This window comes from Oncorhynchus mykiss, chromosome 3, assembly GCF_057628025.1.
Source record: "Oncorhynchus mykiss isolate SJ-2025 chromosome 3, ASM5762802v1, whole genome shotgun sequence".
NCBI classification, from domain to species: Eukaryota; Metazoa; Chordata; class Actinopteri; order Salmoniformes; family Salmonidae; genus Oncorhynchus; species Oncorhynchus mykiss.
The window spans coordinates 60338791-60359103 of record NC_143024.1 but is presented as its reverse complement, the minus strand read 5'-3'; the positions used below and the strand labels follow the sequence as shown (position 1 = coordinate 60359103).

Genomic DNA, 20313 nt, shown 5'->3' with positions numbered 1-20313 from the left:
ACGTGAGGCTGGGTGCTGGAGGGTCAGTGCTGAAGGACAGAGTAGAGACGTACGGTTGGGTGCTGGAGGGTCAGTGCTGAAGGACAGAGTAGAGACGTGAGGCTGGGTGCTGGAGGGTCAGTGCTGAAGGACAGAGTAGAGACGTAAGGCTGGGTTCTGGAGGGTCAGTGCTGAAGGACAGAGTAGAGACGTAAGGCTGGGTGCTGGAGGGTCAGTGCTGAAGGACTGGAGTATAGCATTAGCTTGGTCTACCTGTGTTCTTCATGGTCACCACACCACACTACAGGCCCTAGTTTTGTCGCACCAAGACTACTGTTCAGTCTTATGGTCAGGGGCCACAAAGAGGGATTTAGGAAAATTTAAATTGGCTTAGAACAGGGCAGCACGGCTGGCCCTTGGATATAAACAGAGAGCTAACATTAATAATAAGCATGTCAGTCTTTCCTGGCTCAAAGTGAAGGAGAGATCTACTTCATCACTACTTGTATTTGTGAGAGGTACACCCATGCATACCCCACAAGACATGCCACCAGAGGTTTCTTCACAGTCCCCAAGTCCAGAACAGACTATGGGAGGCGCACAGCACTACATAGAGCCATGACTACATGATACTCTATTCCACGTAAGTAACTCATGCAAGCAGTAAAATTAGATAAAAAAAAAACAGATACAAATATACCTTATGGAACAGCAGGGACTGTGAAGCAACACAAAACATAGACACATGAATAGAAACACATGATAACACTATACACACACGTACCCATGTATTTAGTGTTATAGATCTGTGGTAGTAGAGTAGGGGCCTGAAGACACACAGTTAATATGTTGTGAAATCTGTTATGAATGTATTGTAATGTTTTAAAATGTATAACTGCCTTAATTTTGCTGGACCCCAGGAAGGGTAGCTGCTAATGGGGATCCATAATAAATAGAAATACAAATAGGAGGGATTCAGCACATGTGAGAGAGCTCTAGACCAGTCAGAGAGCTTTCCTCACCTCAATTAGATCCGTGGCCAAGTTTTGAAATGTAATTCAAAAATTAGATTGGCAGATTTTTGGGAGGAGGATTACTACTTGGGAGGATGATTAAAATGACACATCCAATATTCCAATCTGACTCACATATTGTGATTCAAATGGTTTACCCTCTTACTTTACTCTGTCACACCACAGGAGATATAGAGCCATTAAAAAAAGATTTTGTGAATTAGTATCACTTCTTTTGCTCGATGTCTGACATGACTTGTAATAAGAAGATTGCACAGAGGTTGATAAACTATTTGGGTAGTTATTCTACCTGAGCAGGCACATCATTCAAATGTAATGTCAGGTATGGCCTTCCCCACAAATCATTATGTCGAACAGAAACAAGGCAGACATATGGCTGTTCTGCCTACCCACACACATACATGCACAGCTGTCCGTGACTTACACCCTCAGGTCTCTGTAAAACAATCCCCCGTGACTTCACCCTCATCTACCAGAAGTTTGTCCATCTCTTAACTTTACCACAACATGAGGCCCAGCTGCCCTTAGGAGCAGTATAAAGATAATGGTGAGGCTAGGAACAAGACCATAACAGACAAATGTGTCAAATCCAGCTAAACGAGACACCTAAAAAAGGATGCATTCACACAGAGAAAACAAGTGACGTGTGGGCTGAGAGATGACAAATATCCCAACGCAACCATGTACCCGACTCGGCTTCAAAGACTTGTGACCAAACATATCTTAAGGTGTGAAATACACAGCAAACACAGCGGCTGTCAAGCAGACAGCAGGACATGTTAGGATGAGCACAAGGTCCACATTGATAGTAACAGGAACATATATTTAGCCTGTGCTTGTCCTATGACACACTGTCAAGCCTGAGCCTGACACCCAATCCCAGACCCTCAAAGCCACGACGGAAACTCAAAGAAATTATCTAAAAAGAACTGTCTTAAGATAAAAAAAAGAGCCATGACACAAGCGGAGATCATCCGTTCATCCGTTAAAACATATTTTACCCATGGGAATGTGTGCAAAGCTTTATTTAACCAGGTAGGCTAGTTGAGAACAAGTTCTCATTTGCAACTGCGACCTGGCCAAGATAAAGCATAGCAGTGTGAACAGACAACAACACAGAGTTACACATAGAGTAAAGAATAAACAATAAACAAGTCAATAACATAGTAGGAAAAAAAAGGTGCAAAAGGTATGAAGAGGTAGGCAATAAATAGGCCATAGGAGTGAATAATTACAATTTAGCAGATTAACACTGGAGGGATAAATGATCAGATGAACATGTGCAGGCAGAGATACTGGTGTGCAAAAGAGCAGAAAAGTAAATAAATAAAAACAGTATGGGGATGACGTAGGTAAATTGGGTGGGCTATTTACCGATGGACTGTGTACAGCTGCAGCGATCGGTTAGCTGCTCAGATAGCAGATGTTTAAAGTTGGTGAGGGAGATAAAAGTCTCCAACTTTAGCGATTTTTGCAATTCGTTCCAGTCGCAGGCAGCAGAGAACTGGAAGGAAATGCGGCCAAATGAGGTTTTAGCTTTAGGGATGATCAGTGAGCTACACCTGCTGGAGCGTGTGCTACGGGTGGGTGTTGCCATTGTGACCAGTGAACTGAGATAAGGCGGTGCTTTACCTAGCATAGACTTGTAGATGACCTGGAGCCAGTGGGTCTGGCGACGAACATGTAGCAGGGGCCAGCCGACTAGAGCATACAGGCCCCAAGCGACTTACAGCTGTAATCGCAGCAAAAGGTGGCGCTACAAAGTATTAACTTAAGGGGGCTGAATAATTTTGCACGCCCAATTTTTCAGTTTTTGATTTGTTAAAAAAGTTTGAAATATCCTATAAATGTCGTTCCACTTCATGATTGTGTCCCACTTGTTGTTGATTCTTCACAAAAAAAGACAGTTTTATATCTTTATGTTTGAAGCCTGAAATGTGGCAAAAGGTCGCAAAGTTCAAGGGGGCCGAATACTTTCGCAAGGCACTGTACCATGATTCGATGGGAGATGGAGGCTAGGTGGTTCGACTTGAATTCACCCGCTTAGACACAGCTACTCATCCGTAGCTTGGGTAGAAAAGGATGTCTTTGTCTTCAAACTTGCGTTGCGTTCTGGGTTCGTTGACTTTTTAGACCTTGCTGCAGCTTGGGTCACGTAGTCTTCCTGTAAATTCTATACTCACAGGTTTTATACCCTTGGGTCAGAAGTGGGCGTAACCGCCTTTAGGGCAATTCTCTGGGTGTACCAAGTTAATGAGGCAAGGTCTAGATTTTATTCAAATCCAATTTTAGACAACTAACTTAACATTTCATCTTCCCCAAAACATTCTCTTTGATTTGGATATTTTCCATACAACGTACAATGTATAAACATCAAACATATACTAGGAAAACTCTTCACATTACAATGTTTTCGTAATAACGTAATCTATTAACCTTTAATAACAAAACAAAAAGTACATACATTTTCATATTCCATCTATCGTCATGAACACCATTGTGGCTGACGGAAACCATTGTTCCAAAGTCCCTTTATTTCATGCTTAATGTTCTGAGGCTGGTTCTCCGTAGTAACAGGACAAAGGAATTTGTCTGTGGCCTGAGATTTACCAGGGGCGTGAGGGGTCATAAACCCCCCCCACATCTTCAGACCCCTAGATCTCTCCTCCTCTGTTGGGGTTGAGAGATAATCTGTAGGGCTGTGGTCTCCTGTAACCTGACCTGGTCAGGACAGTCATGACACTACAATGTAGAAAATAGTTTTAAAAAATAATTACAAAATGGAATTAGTAGGTGTGTCCAAATTTTTGACTGGTACTGTAGCTGTGTGTCTCGTTGGAGTGTTGCCTGAAATTACTGCTTATGTATAGGTACAGTACATGAAACAACATCTTCTCAGGAGGCCATGATGACATGGGTGTGATACTGACTGTATCTGACAAAACCAAAAGGCTCTATGCACTGCAGCCAGAGACTCACGAGGCCATCTCAGAAGAAATAACACGAGACTGATATGTAACATAAAAATGCCTGTCAAATCCTGCTATGATAAACATATTGACACAGGGCGACATTTTTAAAAATTATATATATTTTTTTTTATACAGATATTTGGTTTTGGCAAACTTATTGACAAACAACCAATACATCAACTGCCACAGAACCTGTCTGTCACATTGTGAGCTCAATTTAGGCAGTCTTTCAAGAAGGGGGCCCAAACCTCAAAGAGTCAGTCCATGGTACATAATAGAAAAGGTTGAGGAACACTGGATTTGCTGGTGTCTAGACTCTTGGCTGCCACTCTATGGTAGAGTCAAGTCATTACACTATACTGAAGACCGCCTGCAATGCATTGCAGAGAGCCTATACAAAATTCTCAACTATGAATCGAACATGACATAATCACACAACACCTTACAGTGTTCAACTATGGTAGGGATCGTTCAAAGTCATGTTCAAGCACAAATCTTTTACCTGCACTGCCATACAGCTACTAGCTAGACAATGGCGAGCCTCTCATGGATCACACGGCTGTCATTTACTCACTAATGTCCTGTCACTCTGATCCATCAGCCATACACAGGGCTGACAAGCGACAAGATTGGCTTCCATTAGCAAAATAAGAAGCTAGTAATCATGCATGTCTTGCTATAGGACTGCCTTTCCAAATAAAATATATTTGTATTAGTGTAAGTCTACGTGCTTGTTGTCTCTTGCACAACATAACCGTCCAATAAAGCAAAGTTAAATCTGAAACATTAGAGAAAAATTCATTACCCAATTGACTCGGCTAAGGCTTTGTTGTATTTAATGTAAAAACAACGAGGTCTATTACCCTGCATTGTGTTAACAGCCATAGCCTATATTACGTTACGAAGTTCAGCCGTGACTTTGTCAGGGGGGGGGGGGGGGGGGGGTACACAAATGACAGTGATGAAGAACATACTGACAATTTGATTGGCTTTTGAATCCCCTAATCTACAGAATTAAATGTCATGAGTTCAGTCACAATGCCACAACTTGATCGAGTATAATTACCACCAGCATGAGACATGCTCATTATTTATATCAGGTCACCTTGTTGCAAACGAGACCACAGCAATAATCTGATTCAGGATGAAAGTGAATTAAACAATCCCCACAGACAGAGGGGGACAAGATGGTGGCCGTAAAGAAAATGACAAGAGGGCATGTGTCATTAAAACTCATTATTTATAATACAGGGAAGGTCAAAATATATTACTCAAGCAAATTAGACACAGACAGAAGTGACAGACATTCATCCCAGACATATCAACCAGGTCACTCCTGGATAGAGAGAGTGTGTGAATGCACTGGGCATTCTAATCAGTGGTCACCGTGAGCCTTGCCGTCTCACACAGTACGAGGATTGGCTTTTTCCTACAGAGGAGCAAAACTTGGTGCACGTTTTGGTCAGGGCAACATTAGACTAGCAATTAGGGTCGCTGTTAGGTCTGTCCTAATCCTGCTCTTCTATCCCAAAGTTAGACAAATCAAGACAAGTCTAGTCCTCTCATAGCCACACGCTCACAATCCACAAAGTTAGTCAAAGCCTGACCTAAACTTTCACACTGCTATCAGATAATAGTAATGAGAGTTAAGGGTCACCCGAATCTGGAACAAAGTGGATGTCATGTTTAATGTTTTTAAATGGTCATATTACTGTATCAAGACGGTGAGTCATCCATAGATCCCTATTCGTATACATTTTAATGGAATCAAATGTCTTTGACTTGCAGGAATAATGTATTTTGAGTTTGAATCTTAGGCCATTAAAACAAATGTTATTTGTTCTTGCGGGGTGCAAATACACAGCATTTACAGGGCTGTGTTACTTGAATTCAATAATTCAGATATTTCTACAATGAACAAAAATATAAATGCAACGTGCAACAATTTCAGCGATTTTACTGAGTTACAGTTCATATAAGAAAATCAGTCAATTGAAATAAATTCATTAGGTCCTAATCTATGGATTTCACATGACTGGGAATACAGATAAGCATATGTTTATCACAGATACCTTTAAAAAAAGGGTAGGGCCGTGGATCAGAAAACCAGTCAGTATCTGGTGTAACCACCATGCAGTGCAACATCTCCTTCGCATAGAGTTGATCAGGCTGTTGATTGTGGCATGTGGAATGTTGTCCCACTCCTCTTCAATGGCTATGTGAAGTTGCTCGATATTGGCAGGAACTGGAACCCGTTGTTGTACACGTAGACCCAGAGCATCCCAAACATGCTCAATCGGTGACATGTCTGGTGAGTATGCAGGCCATGAAAGAACTGGGACATTTTCAGCTTCCAGGAATTGTGACATGGGGCCGTGCATTACCATGGTGAAACATGAGGTGATGGGGGCAGATGAATGGTGCGACAATGGGCCTCGGGATCTTGTCACATTATCTCTGTGCATTCAAATTGTCATCAATAAAATGCAATTGTGTTCATTGTCTATAGCTTATGCCTACCCATATCATAACCCCACCGCCACCATCGGGCACTCTGTTCACACCGTTGGCATCAGAAAACCACCTGCCCACACTACGCCATGCCATCTCCCCTCTCTAGAGTGCCAGTGGCCATCGAAGGTGAGCATTTACCCACTGAAGTCGGTTACGACGCTGAACTGCAGTCAGGTCAAGACCCTGGTGAGGACGGCGAGCACGCAGATGAGCTTGCCTGAGACGGTTTCTGACAGTGTGTGCAGAAATTCTTCAGTTGTGCAAACCCACAGTTTTGTCAGCTCTTGGGATGGCTGGTCTCAGAAGAAGCTGGATGTGGAGGTCCTTGGCTGGTGTGGTTACATGTGGTCTGCAGTTATGAGGCCGATTGGACGTGCTGCCAAATTCTCTAAAACAACGTTGGAGGCGGCTTATGGTAGAAAAATAAACAAACGCTTTGGCAACAGCCCTGGTGGACACTCCTGCAGTCAGCATGCCAATTGCACGCTCCCTCAAAACTTGAGACATCTGTGGCATTGTGTTGTGTGACAAAACTGCACAGTTTAATGTGGGCTTTTATTGTCCCCCGCACAAGGTGCACCTTTGTAATGATCATTCTGTTTAATCAGTCTTGATATGCCACACCTGTCAGGTGGATGGATTATCTTGGCAAATGATAAATACTCACTAACAGAGGTGTAAAAAAATGTGTGCACAACATTTTAGAGAAATAAGCTTTTTGTGCATAACATTTCTGGGATCTTTTATTTCACCTCATGAAACATGGGACCAACACTTTACATGTTGCATTTATATTTTTGTTCAGTGTATATCGTAGGAGTAGCACCCAAGGATTTCAGACTGCTTGAATTCCCTCTGACATGACAGAAAGCACATTATTCTAACAAGGTATTATATCAGGATAAGGGGAAGGGGGGAAAAAATCACCCAACTCAATGAACCAGAGACACAACCTGCCACTGGTTAGACACCAAGAGAATGTTGCCTAATCATCACAAATAGGCTACAGTGAAATCATAATCATATAAATGAGTGCGAAAAATCTAGGCGGGTGGGTCCTCAATTACCTTGGATCATCTCATAGTTGTCATCATAAACCCCACAGAGACGTGGAGTGCTTTTGACTGTTTATCTCCTCACTCACTGAAACTGTTTTCAGTTTTTAACATTATCCAAACCTACTTGTGATGCGAAGGTGAAGCAGCAGTCCTTGAATGTTGAATGAAGATTGTGTGCGGTAATGTACTACTCGTGTACTTAAAACGGCACTCAGGCCATGTTTTGTTGAGGTAACGTCATCACTTGCTCAGGGTTTGACACTATCCCTAGTGCTTTTATGTCGAGCACTTATGATTGTAAAAGGTGGGATGGATGAAACATGAAAGAGGATATCATGTTTGCTGGTGTATAGCCTCTGCCGAGTCCCAAACATCTGGATGTTCCAGTTTTCAGCTGAAATGGAAAGAAAACTTCTGATTTTGGACGTAAACAAGGATTACACTCCATCTTAACTCCTCCTCCACATCCACTGGATTGGTTGAACAGTGCAGAAGAGAACCTCCCCTGACAGTTTTTTTCCCCTTCTAGTCAAGACCAGTTTGCAGGGGATCTTCTGTTGAATCTGACAATTAATCTTAATGGTTGTACAGTTGTCTCAAAAAAAACTATGAAGGACCTCGGTGTTACTCTGGACCCTGATCTCTCTTTTGACGAACATATCAAGACTGTTTCAAGGACAGATTTTTTCCATCTACGTAACATTGCAGAAATCAGAAACTTTCTGTCCAAAAATTATGCAGAAAAATGAATCCATGCTTTTGTTACTTACAGGTTAGACTACTGCAATGCTCTACTTTCCGGCTACCCGGATAAAGCACTAAATAAACTTCAGTTAGTGCTAAATACGGCTGCTAGAATCCTGACTAGAACCAAAACATTTGATCATATTACTCCAGTGCTAGCCTCCCTACAATGGCTTCCTGTCAAGGGCGGATTTCAAGGTTTTACTGCTAACCTACAAAGCATTATATGGGCTTGCTCCTACCTATCTCTCTGATTTGGTCCTGCCGTACATGCCTACACGTACGCTATGGTCACAAGACGCAGGCCTCCTAATTGTCCCTAGAATTTCTATGCAAACAGCTGGAGGCAGGGCTTTCTCCTATAGAGCTCCATTTTTATGGAATGGTCTGCCTACCCATGTGAGAGACGCAAACTCGGTCTCAACCGTTAAGTCTTTACTGAAGACTCATCTCTTCAGTGTGTCTTATGCTTGAGTGTAGTCTGGCCCAGGAGTGTGAAGGTGAACGGAAAGGCTCTGGAGCAACGAACCGCCCTTGCTGTCTCTGCCTGGCCGGTTCCCCTTTCTCCACTGGGATTCTCTGCCTCTAACCCTATTACAGGGGCTGAGTCACTGGCTTACTGGTGCTCTTTCATGTCGTCCCTAGGAGGAGTGCGTCACTTGAGTGGTTTGAGTCACTGATGTGATCTTCCTGTCTGGGTTGGCACCCCCCCCCCCCCCCCCCCCCTTGGGTTGTGCCGTGGCGGAGACCTTTGTGGGCTATACTCGGCCTTGTCTCAGGATGGTAAGTTGGTGATTGAAGATATCCCTCTAGTGGTGTGGGGGCTGTGCTTTTGCAAAGTAGGTGGGGTTATATCCTTCCTATTTGGCCCTGTCCGGGGGTATCATCGGATGGGGCCACAGTGTCTCCTGACCCCTCCTATCTCAGCCTCCAGTATTTATGCTGCAGTAGTTTATGTGTCGGGAGGCTAGGGTCAGTTTGTTATATCTGGAGTACTTCTCCTGTCTTATCCGGTGTCCTGTGTGAATTTAAGTATGCTCTCTCTAATTCTCTCTCTCTTTCTTTCTCTCTCTCGGAGGACCTGAGCCCAAGGACCATGCCTCAGGACTACCTGGCAAGATGACTCCTTGCTGTCCCCAGTCCACCTGGCCGTGCTGCTGCTCCAGTTTCAACTGTTCTCCCTGCGGCTATGGAATCCTGACCTGTTCACCGGACGTGCTACCTGTCCCAGACCTATTATGTGACCATGCTAGTCATTTATGAACATTTGAACATCTTGGCCATGTTCTGTTATAATCTCCACCTGGCACAGCCAGAAGAGGATTGGCCACCCCTCATAGCCTGGTTCCTCTCTAGGTTTCTTCCTAGGTTTTGGCCTTTCTAGGTAGTTTTTCCTAGCCAACGTGCTTCAACACCTGCATTACTTGCTGTTTGGGGTTTTAGGCTGGGTTTCTGTACAGCACTTTGAGATATCAGCTGATGTACGAAGGGCTATATAAATAAATTAGATTTGAATTAGATTTGATCTAGTTTCAGGCATTGCTTTTACTCCTACTACGTTAGGTTAGCTATAATGATGGTTTATAGAAGAAAAAAAAGAGCTGGACTGTATCACTCGGGAACAGTGGGCCTGCTGCTTTTATGCATGTAAATTACACACTTCCGTAAATGTTTATGGCGTCACAGAAAGAAATGGTGCACTTGTATTGAGACAAATTCATTCAGAACTCCACTTTGTCTCTATTTATTTGACGAGTGCATTTCAATTGAGACCTGCTCTAGAGACATACAATCCGTGCAGCATATCTCAAGTTACACAAAGCTTTTCTTCAAAATGATCCAAATGCCATATCTCCATCTACATAAATGGAATAAATAAAAATACAAGTGTTTTGATAACATGAGAGAACAACATACTCACAGTTTGCTGTGCTGAGGGATTCTTCAGTCTTACCTCTGAAATACCTAACCTCCCTTCTCTTCTTGTTGACTTGGAGTTCTCCCTTAGCCGGTGTATTATAGGCAGTAGTGATGTGGGGGGGGAAGACTATGCAGTTACATTTTGGGATATTACTTTTGACAATATATCGTATAGTTGCAATAGTATTTTTGCACTAGTTGGCTGTACCTGCACCAAAACAAACTCTCCTGTGCCTCTGCAGCAAACATATGGTGAGCAATATGTTTGGAACATTGAATCGCAATAAAATCACAATATCAAATCACAATACATATAGAATCGTGAGAATCGCAATATATATCGTATCGGCACCGAAGTATCATGATAATATCGTATCATGAGGTCCCTGGCAATTCCCAGCCCTAAGAGGCAGTGGCCACTTGTGGTTTGGAGAGAGACGGGAGCGTTTGTGGTCGGGGCTCCTCTCACTTATGCAGGTTGATACGCAGGTTGATTGAATTTCCATCGTTGGGAAACTGTATCGGCCTGGTCCAGGTACACAGGCTACATGTATGGGGAGGGAGGACACAGCTCAATACACTCCACAGGGTTCCACTTTCTTTGAAGTCTGAGAGGTCTCTTTCAACAGACTGAGGTAACTGACTGGCTTTGGACATTAAGACCTCTGAGGAGCACACACACACAGACACGCACACACTGAAATTCTACTGTGTTCAACACTCTTTTGTTTACACCACATTTCATACTTCAGTGTTAACGTTTCAACTTGACCACACCGTAACTCGCAGCATGACTTTAAAACCCTAACTTTTAAATGTTCCCTAAATGTAGACATTGCTTGCTGTGACTGAAGAGAGGTTTCATCCTAATGCACGACCATGACACGTCTCCAAAATACAACGGTGATGGAAGGACATCAGATATCCTCAGTTCACTTGAGATGATTACATAATTCAGGACAGGCCAGAGCAGGGTGTCACATTGAGCTGGATCCTCTATATATTCAGAATGCTTGTGTTACACACCCCGGGGGCAGCTAGACCAAAGACAATTAAGATACTACTACACACGGCTTTAACAGGCAAACACAGACTTTTCACCATTAGTCATAATAGCACAGCTGCCATTATTGTCTCAAACTTTGAAATTAATGAAGTCAATAATGAGCACCTTGTTTCTCATAGAATATAAACACATTGGTTATAATTATACTATTTTGTAATGTGCCAGGGGCTAATAAGCATTACAGAGGAAATTCTTCAGATACATTCTAATGGAGATGCCAAAAACAAATAGTCACCCTGAGTAAAACAAGGACGAGGGAATTACAAAACACAACATGAATTTAAAACATTTAGTTCACTTCATTAATCTAAGTAGTAGAGTAAATCGTTTTTTCTCTGGTAGTACTAATAAAACACAATATTATATAATGGTAGATCTTCACACAATTCATACTGTAGTCACTGCAATGTATCACAAAAAATGTATTTTTAACAATTCCTGCAGACTCACTTGAGTGCCAATGTAAATGAGTTATGGAGGCTGAATGATTAGATGGGGGGGGGGGGTCTTTTTTAGCCCAATGACAGTGCTGGGAGAATGCAGTGACAGTGAAATGGCCAATGGCATGTTAGTTACAGTAATAACCCAAACCTCTTCTACAATATAATCTACTACCCAGACACGGTTTCATCTGTGTCAGAGAATTACACATTACATCTGAGTAGTGGGATGACACTGGTTCCCTTATGGTTTTCCCTCATTTAAACCATTTATGACTACAGTATTCATCCAATTGAAACAATGAACTTACACAATGTAATAATGTAGTTCATAATACACAAATAGTCCAAACCAATTGGATGTTAATTGGTAATTTACAGTGAATGATACGCGTATTCTCTATTCAGGCCTCTTGTAGATTAATTGCTCTTTATACAATAGTACAGGAAACAGCACTGAAAATGTAACTATTCCCCAGGTCGTTGCTGTAAATGAGAATGTGTAAAATAAGGAAAACATTTCAAAAATAATGATCACTGCATAATGAATGAGTACCGTAGCATATTGTGTATTTCTACACATCCCTGCTGCAAGTGAACTACTAGCATCATCTACTGTTCTTTCAGAGAAGCACATCCCCCACCCAGCTGCCATGGTGTTAGAGAGAACATTGTGTACATAGAACGTGGGTGTCTACGTAGACTGAAATGCACAGGCTACTGCACACGTGTACCGTCTTTGACTTAGGATCTCAAAGAAGTCGGTCTTCTGAGTCCCTTCTTCCATAGGCCTGGGTGGAATTGATCAATAGAGGGTGTGCAATACTGTGGTAAACATCTCTCACACGTTGTTGAGAAAGTAATGTATCTTCATATAGTATCCACTAGATGGGAGTGTACTTCAGCAATCTGCAACAGTCAGAAACTTTAGTCAAGACAAATCATGGTGGTAAACCCGAGGCTTATGGTTTTGATAATTTCCCAAATACACACAATTTTGGTGTAGACTATAGAAACATTTCTTTCTAGGTCTATGTAATGTATACTAATAGGGGAGAGTCCGGTAAATTGAGCCACCTTTGTTTCTAGGAAACCATACACAAAATTAATTTGACCAAATATTTAGGAAGATGCCATCATTTTATGGAGTCTGTGAGGGAAGAAACCATATAGAAAAAGTGGTACGCAAGTTAGGTCCGAAAAACGAGTTTTACCAACACACATGAATGTATTGTGTTAGAGGTTTCATGACGCTTGTATCTAAACCAAAGTAGATCATTGTTCTATACATCAGTTGGGGGTCTCTAAAAGCTTCAATATGAGGTCCTAAACCTAGCATGGAAGTGCATCCTTGTAGGAGGGCTAATATAGTCAAAATGTTTGCCTTGGGGCAAGTTGAGGCAATGGCGAGTATAGCAAATTGAAGTGTTTTCATCCCAGGGGTAATGCAAGGCATTTGAGTTTGGGAAATAAAGATAGACATGGTTTTAAAAAGGTAGTGGTAATATTTCATTAAGTACAGAAATTTGTAGGTGGCTTAATTTACCCTGTCCCGTGGCTAAACTTATCCCATACCGGGGTAAATTGTGCCAAGAGACCACTTTTTTTGGGACAAGCTATGTTTCCAAACCTGTAATGTTTACATTATTTCAGGGATATGCAACATCCTGAAATATACACATATCTTTGTTAGAAAAAATACTATATTTCCCTTGACAGAGTGATGCTGAATGTAAAAAATAGCTAATTGTACCCCACTCCCCTACAATGTTTTGTCAATAACATAATACATTGAGCATTAAAACAGAGAAGATGGTAGTGACTATATTCATAGGTTATGTATGAATACTTTACATTGAAATTAAATTTGGTAGGAGAACAACACCATGTGATTATTTTTAATTGTCATTTATAAACTAATCCCGTTCCCAGACACTTCCGTGGGACGAAGTTATGCATATGCCAAGTTCGACACCGTTGACTTTAAAATATACAATTGTATCCAAGTTGAGTGTATAAACGCCATATTGCCATTGGCTATAGTTGCTAGCATTGATGCACATTGTCTTCCCAGCTTTGCCTAAAGTAGGCAAAACCGTGTACAAAGGTTTGAGAGGACGATTCCTGATTCCTTAAACCATGTGAAATGATTGGTTAAGGGAAGTCACGTTGCTGATGTATCTGTCAGACCGATGCTGCACCATTGTTCCAAGAGAAACCGGAAGAACTGCCTATGAATGTGCACTGTGGATGTGACACGACTGTGCCAGGTAGGCAAATCTTAAATAGTGTGCGCCTAAAAAAGCTTTTTTATGAATGGAGTGAATGACATTCTCAAAAAAAAACACGTATAATTTAGATGCTTAATTAGGCTACTCAGAGAGAGGGACGTCATTGAACAAGCAGGCGTTGCAACGGCTGAAACATGAAATGAATGGTAAGTGCCGCAACTTGAACCTCATCCTTATCAATCTGGCATAGAGTTAAATCATGTGTTTGGTTACAGTTTTCATTGACGGTATGATCTGTGTATATATTGGGGCATATCATTGAATATCGTGTGTGTGTGTGTGTGTGTGTGTGTGTGTGTGTGTGTGTGTGTGTGTGTGTGTGTGTGTGTGTGTGCGCGCGCGCGCGTTTAAATGCATGCCTGTGTGTGTTATTAGTATCTGTACATAAAATGCTCCAATGCAGAGCAGTGAGATTTGGGAGAGGCTGGCTCTCTGCAGAGTCCTCCTGGAGAACATGTATCTGTGTCAGGCATAGTGCACACTCTACTCCCTCTCTCTTACTGAGAGGGTGAGTGCAGAAAGAGCACTGCCAATCGGCTATTACCATGATTTTAATCAACACACATTTTCAGTATATTTTTTCCTATAACAGAGCTTGCTGGCATGACGAGACATTTTCCATGTTTAACTGAGCAATTTATTCATTTACAGTAGTTATTTTTAACGTTGCTGTGACTATTATTCAAAGGAATAATGAAAAACACATCATTTCCAACGGGTCAATCTTTACAGATTCTCTGTTACCTGTATCACCTTGAGTTCATTGATGGTTATATTTTATAGTCACTTTCAACCTGATTTTTATGTGGCACTGCCTCTGGAAATAATAGTTGACTCTAGGCTCATTTACATCTAAATTAATTTATTTTCTTTCCACAGAATAGAGACAATTTGCTACAGCATACCTACATCTTTTATTTAAGGTAAGACTAGCTGAGTATATTGTATCTCTCATTTATACTGCCTAACATGTCATGTGTTTCAGTGGAATGCAGAAATGTGATGCCACCTGCCTTTGGTAGAATTCGTTGGCTCTGAGAATCAGTTAAAAGCTTTGCACAGCTGTTGCAGTTTTGCTACAAAATATCTCAACAAGCTATCTTAAGATTTGATCTTGATATTCAGAGAGAGAACTGTGTTACAGTGTCTACTCAACAGTGACTGGTTATGAAGTAGAAACAACGATACAGTAGTCAGGAATTGTTAGACAAGGCACAGCTTCTGGTATATTAAATGAATACAAAACACATTGTAACATCTATGACATGTGCATGTTGGCTGTTATTCAGTCATGATCATTATGAGATTATAATAAGACATTAGGTACTCAATACATGCTGCAATGTGTCAGAATCTACAGTACATGAAATCATTTCCCAATGGCTATTGATGCGGGGAAACACCCAGTGGCTTACATTATGGGGCCTTGTTGATAATAGGCTGAAAAGGTAGTCCTTGATGGTGGATGTGCCTTTATTTTCTTCAACAGACACAATACAGGCTTTACCAAGCAGTAGTATACGTCAGTATGATGAGTGCCATTTTAGAAGACCAAAAAATGTGTGCTTTTTGCGGTCGGTTCGGTTTCGGTTAGGTTATTAAAAAATAATATATTTTTTTTAAATTTCAGTTTTGATAATTTTTTTGGCTTATTATTAACCATCATTTATTTACATTACTTTACTAAAATATTTCAGTTGTTGTGTATATTACATTCGTTTTATTTTATGACTTTATTATTTCATTCCAGGTCATCATCTCGTCTCTTTAGAGCTGCTGCCTATGCTGACAAAATCAAAATGTTTGTAGTTCTTCAAAGGAAATGAGGTATACTTTATGACTGCTGAATACCAACTATCAATCACTTAGATAATTTATTTTCAGGTAGAGTTGCCTCGCGAAGCAATTGCTCTCTATCCCTCTCAATCTCACGTTCTTCTCTCCGTTGCCACACAGACCAGACAAGTAGGAATGCAATGGATTATGGGCATTGTAGTCAATTACCACGTTTTCTGCACTATACTATGTCGAATATTGGCCTGTTGGAAACTATAACTCATACATCGCCTTGTTCGGGCTTGATCTGATTCATCTCTAGAGAAACTGTGCATTGAGCTCAGAAAAAAAGCTAAATAGAATTTCAATATTTTAATCGACATCGGTCAATTAGTTGTTTAAAAAACGTAAAATAGCATTCGATTTTAGGTATAATTGCAAGGCTGATTATTCAATGCCTTATCAAAATGGGTTAGATGGCAAAGGTCATGTAATTGGATGTCAGCATTGGCAGCAGCTGGGAAGACACGCTGTGCCAGTAAAGCAGTGAACTGGGTTTGAATATGGCAACGTGCCTCATTATCCAGCACTACCCTCTTTGTTGTCCCTCAACCATCCTCTTTTGTCAAACAGGAAGGAGCCACTGAGACAGCAATGTGCAGCACACACACACACACACACATTCCAGCAAAGAGATTGATATCTGTGAGGCAAGAGTGGAGCTCCTTCTCTTACCTTGGCTGTGAATTTTGTCCTCCCTGATCATCTGTTTGTATATCCAATCGGTCAGCAATATAATTGAATTAGTACATGTGACATAGTTAGGGGACATTGAAACATTCACTAAATGTATTTACTGGGTGCTAGGCTGGATCATTAATCTGGTACATTGAATCTGCCATGTGTTGCTATTACATATTGTAGCACAGATGGCTTGGGCTCTGTCACATTGAATGGGGTCCATTAAAGATTCACAGGGAAGGTGGCACGGCTTTTAAAGATAACCATACAGAGTAGAATCTCCCTGCACGACTCCTGCGCGGGTGAGTAGTCTTCACACGGAGGTTCACATTCAGCGCCAAATCAATTTGGCATCCTTTTATGTGGAAATGACAGGGATTCATGCTTGGCTTTAAAGTTGACCTGCAGCTCCATTCATAGTGACTTGTAAAACGGGCAAAAAGGTCAAGCTAGAAGATTGTTTTGGGTAGGGAGTAGCTTGTGCTTTAGATCACCGGTTCACATCTTGTTTATCAGTTGGAATGTTCTGCCCTGTAGGAAGCATGTCTGTAGGCTGAACAGGACATTTTCTGTTTATTGTTCAGGGAACAAAATCACAAAAAAAAACAATTACACTATTTTTTAAAAATCTATCTTGGAGAAACAATGATTTTATGATATTCTTATTTTCTCACCTAAAGGCTTTGATGTCTCAACTAAATGTAACACCCCTCTTGCAAATGGAAGACGATGTCAATCCATTTTATCGACTTAATATGTATTCCAGTATTGAATTAAGTCAAACAGCACAAATATCAACTCATATAAACAGAACAATTGTCTCACTCTCAGAAGGAATGTTGGTTTCTAATCTTAATGTCTATGATGTGACGAGTCCTTGAGGGTCTTTGGTCTGGCTCTGTGCAGGCTAGTGAGGTTGTTCAGGGTTTGGCTGGCTCCCATGAGATGTTGCCATGACACCAATGTGGAAAGTGCTTTCTCTCTCCTGCTTATTATAGGTTGACTTGAAATTGTTTATTTTCCCCTCCATTTTATTTAGATGAGCTTAAAGTGATGGTTCTATTTATAGGGGAAGGGGGCTACCTAGTCAGTTGTCCAACTGAATGTATTCAACTGAAATGTGTCTTCCGCATTTAACCCAACCCCTCTGAATCAGAGAGGTGCGGGGGTGGGGGGGGGGGGGGGGGGGGGGGGGGGGGGCTCCCTTTTTTCGACATCCACGTCTTCGGCGCCCGGGGAACAGTGGGTTAACTGGCTTGCTCAGGGGCAGAACGACAGATTTTTACCTTGTCAGCTCGGGGATTTGATCCAGCAACCTTTCGGTTACTGTCCCAGTCTATCTATGTCTTGTAGTTTATTTTGTGTCACTGGAAATAAATGACTAGGATCTGACATGAACAGTTAGTTGCTGGAGCCCAGCCCACATAAACATATTGCCCTGGAACTCTAAATGTGATAGATACAGTACCATAATTATGCCAACTATAACCTATAACCATAATTATGCTATCTCATTTGATGTACTCTCATTGGTAATGGGCCTGCATACTTATCAAGACTTGTTTTCGTTTGGAAGTGAATTTTTCTCAATTTGTTTTGATTCCATGGAAAATTAAGAGCACCCCTTTTCCTATTCCTACGAGTTTGGGGATGTCACATTTCTCTGAATAAATTCTCAACAAATGATTTCCAGCACGCAGTTAATCTGCTCATTATGCCTGCCATCACTATGGCAACCAGTTTTAATGTGGCGAAAAACTCTTTGGTAAATTGACTACCATTGTGGTATATGTTTTTATTTTGTCAGATCATTAGTCAGAAATAATGTGATACTGTCAAATTAATATATATTTTTTTTTACAGTACATGTGTGAATCACCAAGGGTTGATTTAATGTAACCACATAATTAAAACAATCATTATATTTATGTGAGTATAACGATATGATCATATTTTTGCATCCCCCTGCATTCATGGACTGTATTCGATTTTCATTTACAGTAGATATTCTAGTGACAAAGAATCATGTGAGTAAAATGATGATGATTTGTATATGGATAACTGAGTTTGTCTGGTGGTGATGACTCTATTTCTATCTCCGAGGCGGCTTGCGGGAGTCCGTATCTGTTAGGATGAAGTTAGTTAATTAGGCTAAATTTAGCCTCCGAAATGTGAGAGCTGCATATCGTTTTTAGCCTACAAAGGCGATATGTTTTCATTTGGTCTATTTAGATTATTTATAGTACAAATAAAATATATCTTCAAGTTGAAATCTTTATTTCTTGCTCTCTCATTTCAGATGAATATAATTAGATTTGCACTGTCCACCTACAACTACAGTATAACCTGCTTCATGAATTTTCCCAAATAACAGAGCTAATGTTTTGCATGTGAAAATGCTTGAAGATCTCAACAGATAATACTATATATAAATCATAAGAATGTCTGCCGAACATGGACCAACACCACCTTGGCTCCCTCCGCTTGTATGAGAGATGAAAGCATCTATGTCTCTGTGAGGTGCCTTGGCAGTTCTGTCTCTGCCAGAGCTAGGGCTTATGCAAACTTTTAGGTAGCTTGGGAAAATGCATCCATAAATAAAATATGCTTTTATGAATAATTTGGCTGAGGATTGTGATTGACAACTAGGGTGAAAGTACCCGATTATGCCTCCACAGTGCATGACTGGAATTACACCAACAAGTTTACTGTTTTTGCATCATTTGGTTGACTAATTATGGCAGACAAAAGGGATTGATATACAGTGAACACCTTCCTAATATTGAGTTCCCCCCCCCCCCCCCCCCCCAATGTTGACCCCAATGCTTCCCAACTGTCCTTTGGGTGGTGGACCATTCTTGATACATGCAGGAAATTGTTTGAGTGTGAAAAACCCAGCAGCGTTGCAGTTCTTGACACAAACCGATGCGCCTGGCACTTCAATATTTTGTCTTGCCCATTCACCCTCTGAATGGCACACATACACAATTCATGTCTCAATTGTCTCAAGGCTTAAAAATCCTTCTTTAACCTGTCTCCTCCCCTTCATCTACACAGATTTGAAGTGGATTTAACAAGTGACATTAATGAGGGATCATAGCTTTCACCTGGATTCACCTGTCATGGAAAAAGCCGGTGTTCTTAATGTTTTGTATACTCAGTGTACTAATGTCAGATGAATAATACTGTAGCATTTTATAAATGCATGTTTAAAAGAGGAAATGTAAATAATAAAATGACTTTTTTTATACACAAATTGCCTTTGAAAATAACCAAACAATAACCAACCATATTGGGTGCATACAACATCATGTTCTGTTATTTACCCATCATTGAATTGTAATGACAACATCCCCCTTAGCAACTCTGAACTCATATTATTTGGAGTTGTATGTCGATGCATTATCGATGTTATGAAATGGAACAGAGCAGCCCAGTTTGATATAATATCACCCTAAACATCCTGATGCTTGGCATTAGCCTCTATCTCACTTATCCCTGGACCTGCATTGATAAAAGACAGCGCTGGCGTTTCCTCTATTGTTCTGTGAGGAGGGGGAGATAGATCAATGGTCCCTGTGCTAGCTGCAGCAGGCAGGCAAGCTCCCTCCGTGTACAGCAGTGGGCTGGTCTGACTCCCTCCTTTCCTTTCATGTGTGTGGAGCAGTCTACAGCCTCAGGCAGCTCCAAGTTAACAAATGTACAGAGCGCATTTCGAAAGTCTGATTTGCATAAGTCTGTAGATGTGCTACATTTCCTTAAATGGATTCCTTTGTGT

General features: G+C 41.2%; 1 protein-coding gene across 5 annotated transcripts in view; it reads left to right on the top strand.

Annotated features, from left to right (window-relative positions):
- Positions 1-13901: 13901 nt before the first annotated feature.
- Positions 13902-20313, top strand: part of LOC110520077 (cysteine/serine-rich nuclear protein 3) — a 32930-nt gene continuing 26518 nt past the window's right edge. Inside the window, exons 1-3 of one of the 5 annotated variants that reach the window (XM_036974358.2) lie at positions 13902-13997; positions 14087-14164; positions 14898-14941. Coding sequence is in view for 1 of the 5 variants with exons in the window: in XM_090229734.1 (XP_090085860.1) it covers positions 13961-13997; positions 14099-14164 (103 nt within the window). In the remaining 4 variants the exon portion in view is untranslated. Of the gene's footprint in view, positions 13998-14030; positions 14165-14897; positions 14942-20313 lie in introns of those variants that run through there. The other 4 variants (XM_090229736.1, XM_090229737.1, XM_090229734.1 and 1 more) reach the window with 4 other exon arrangements.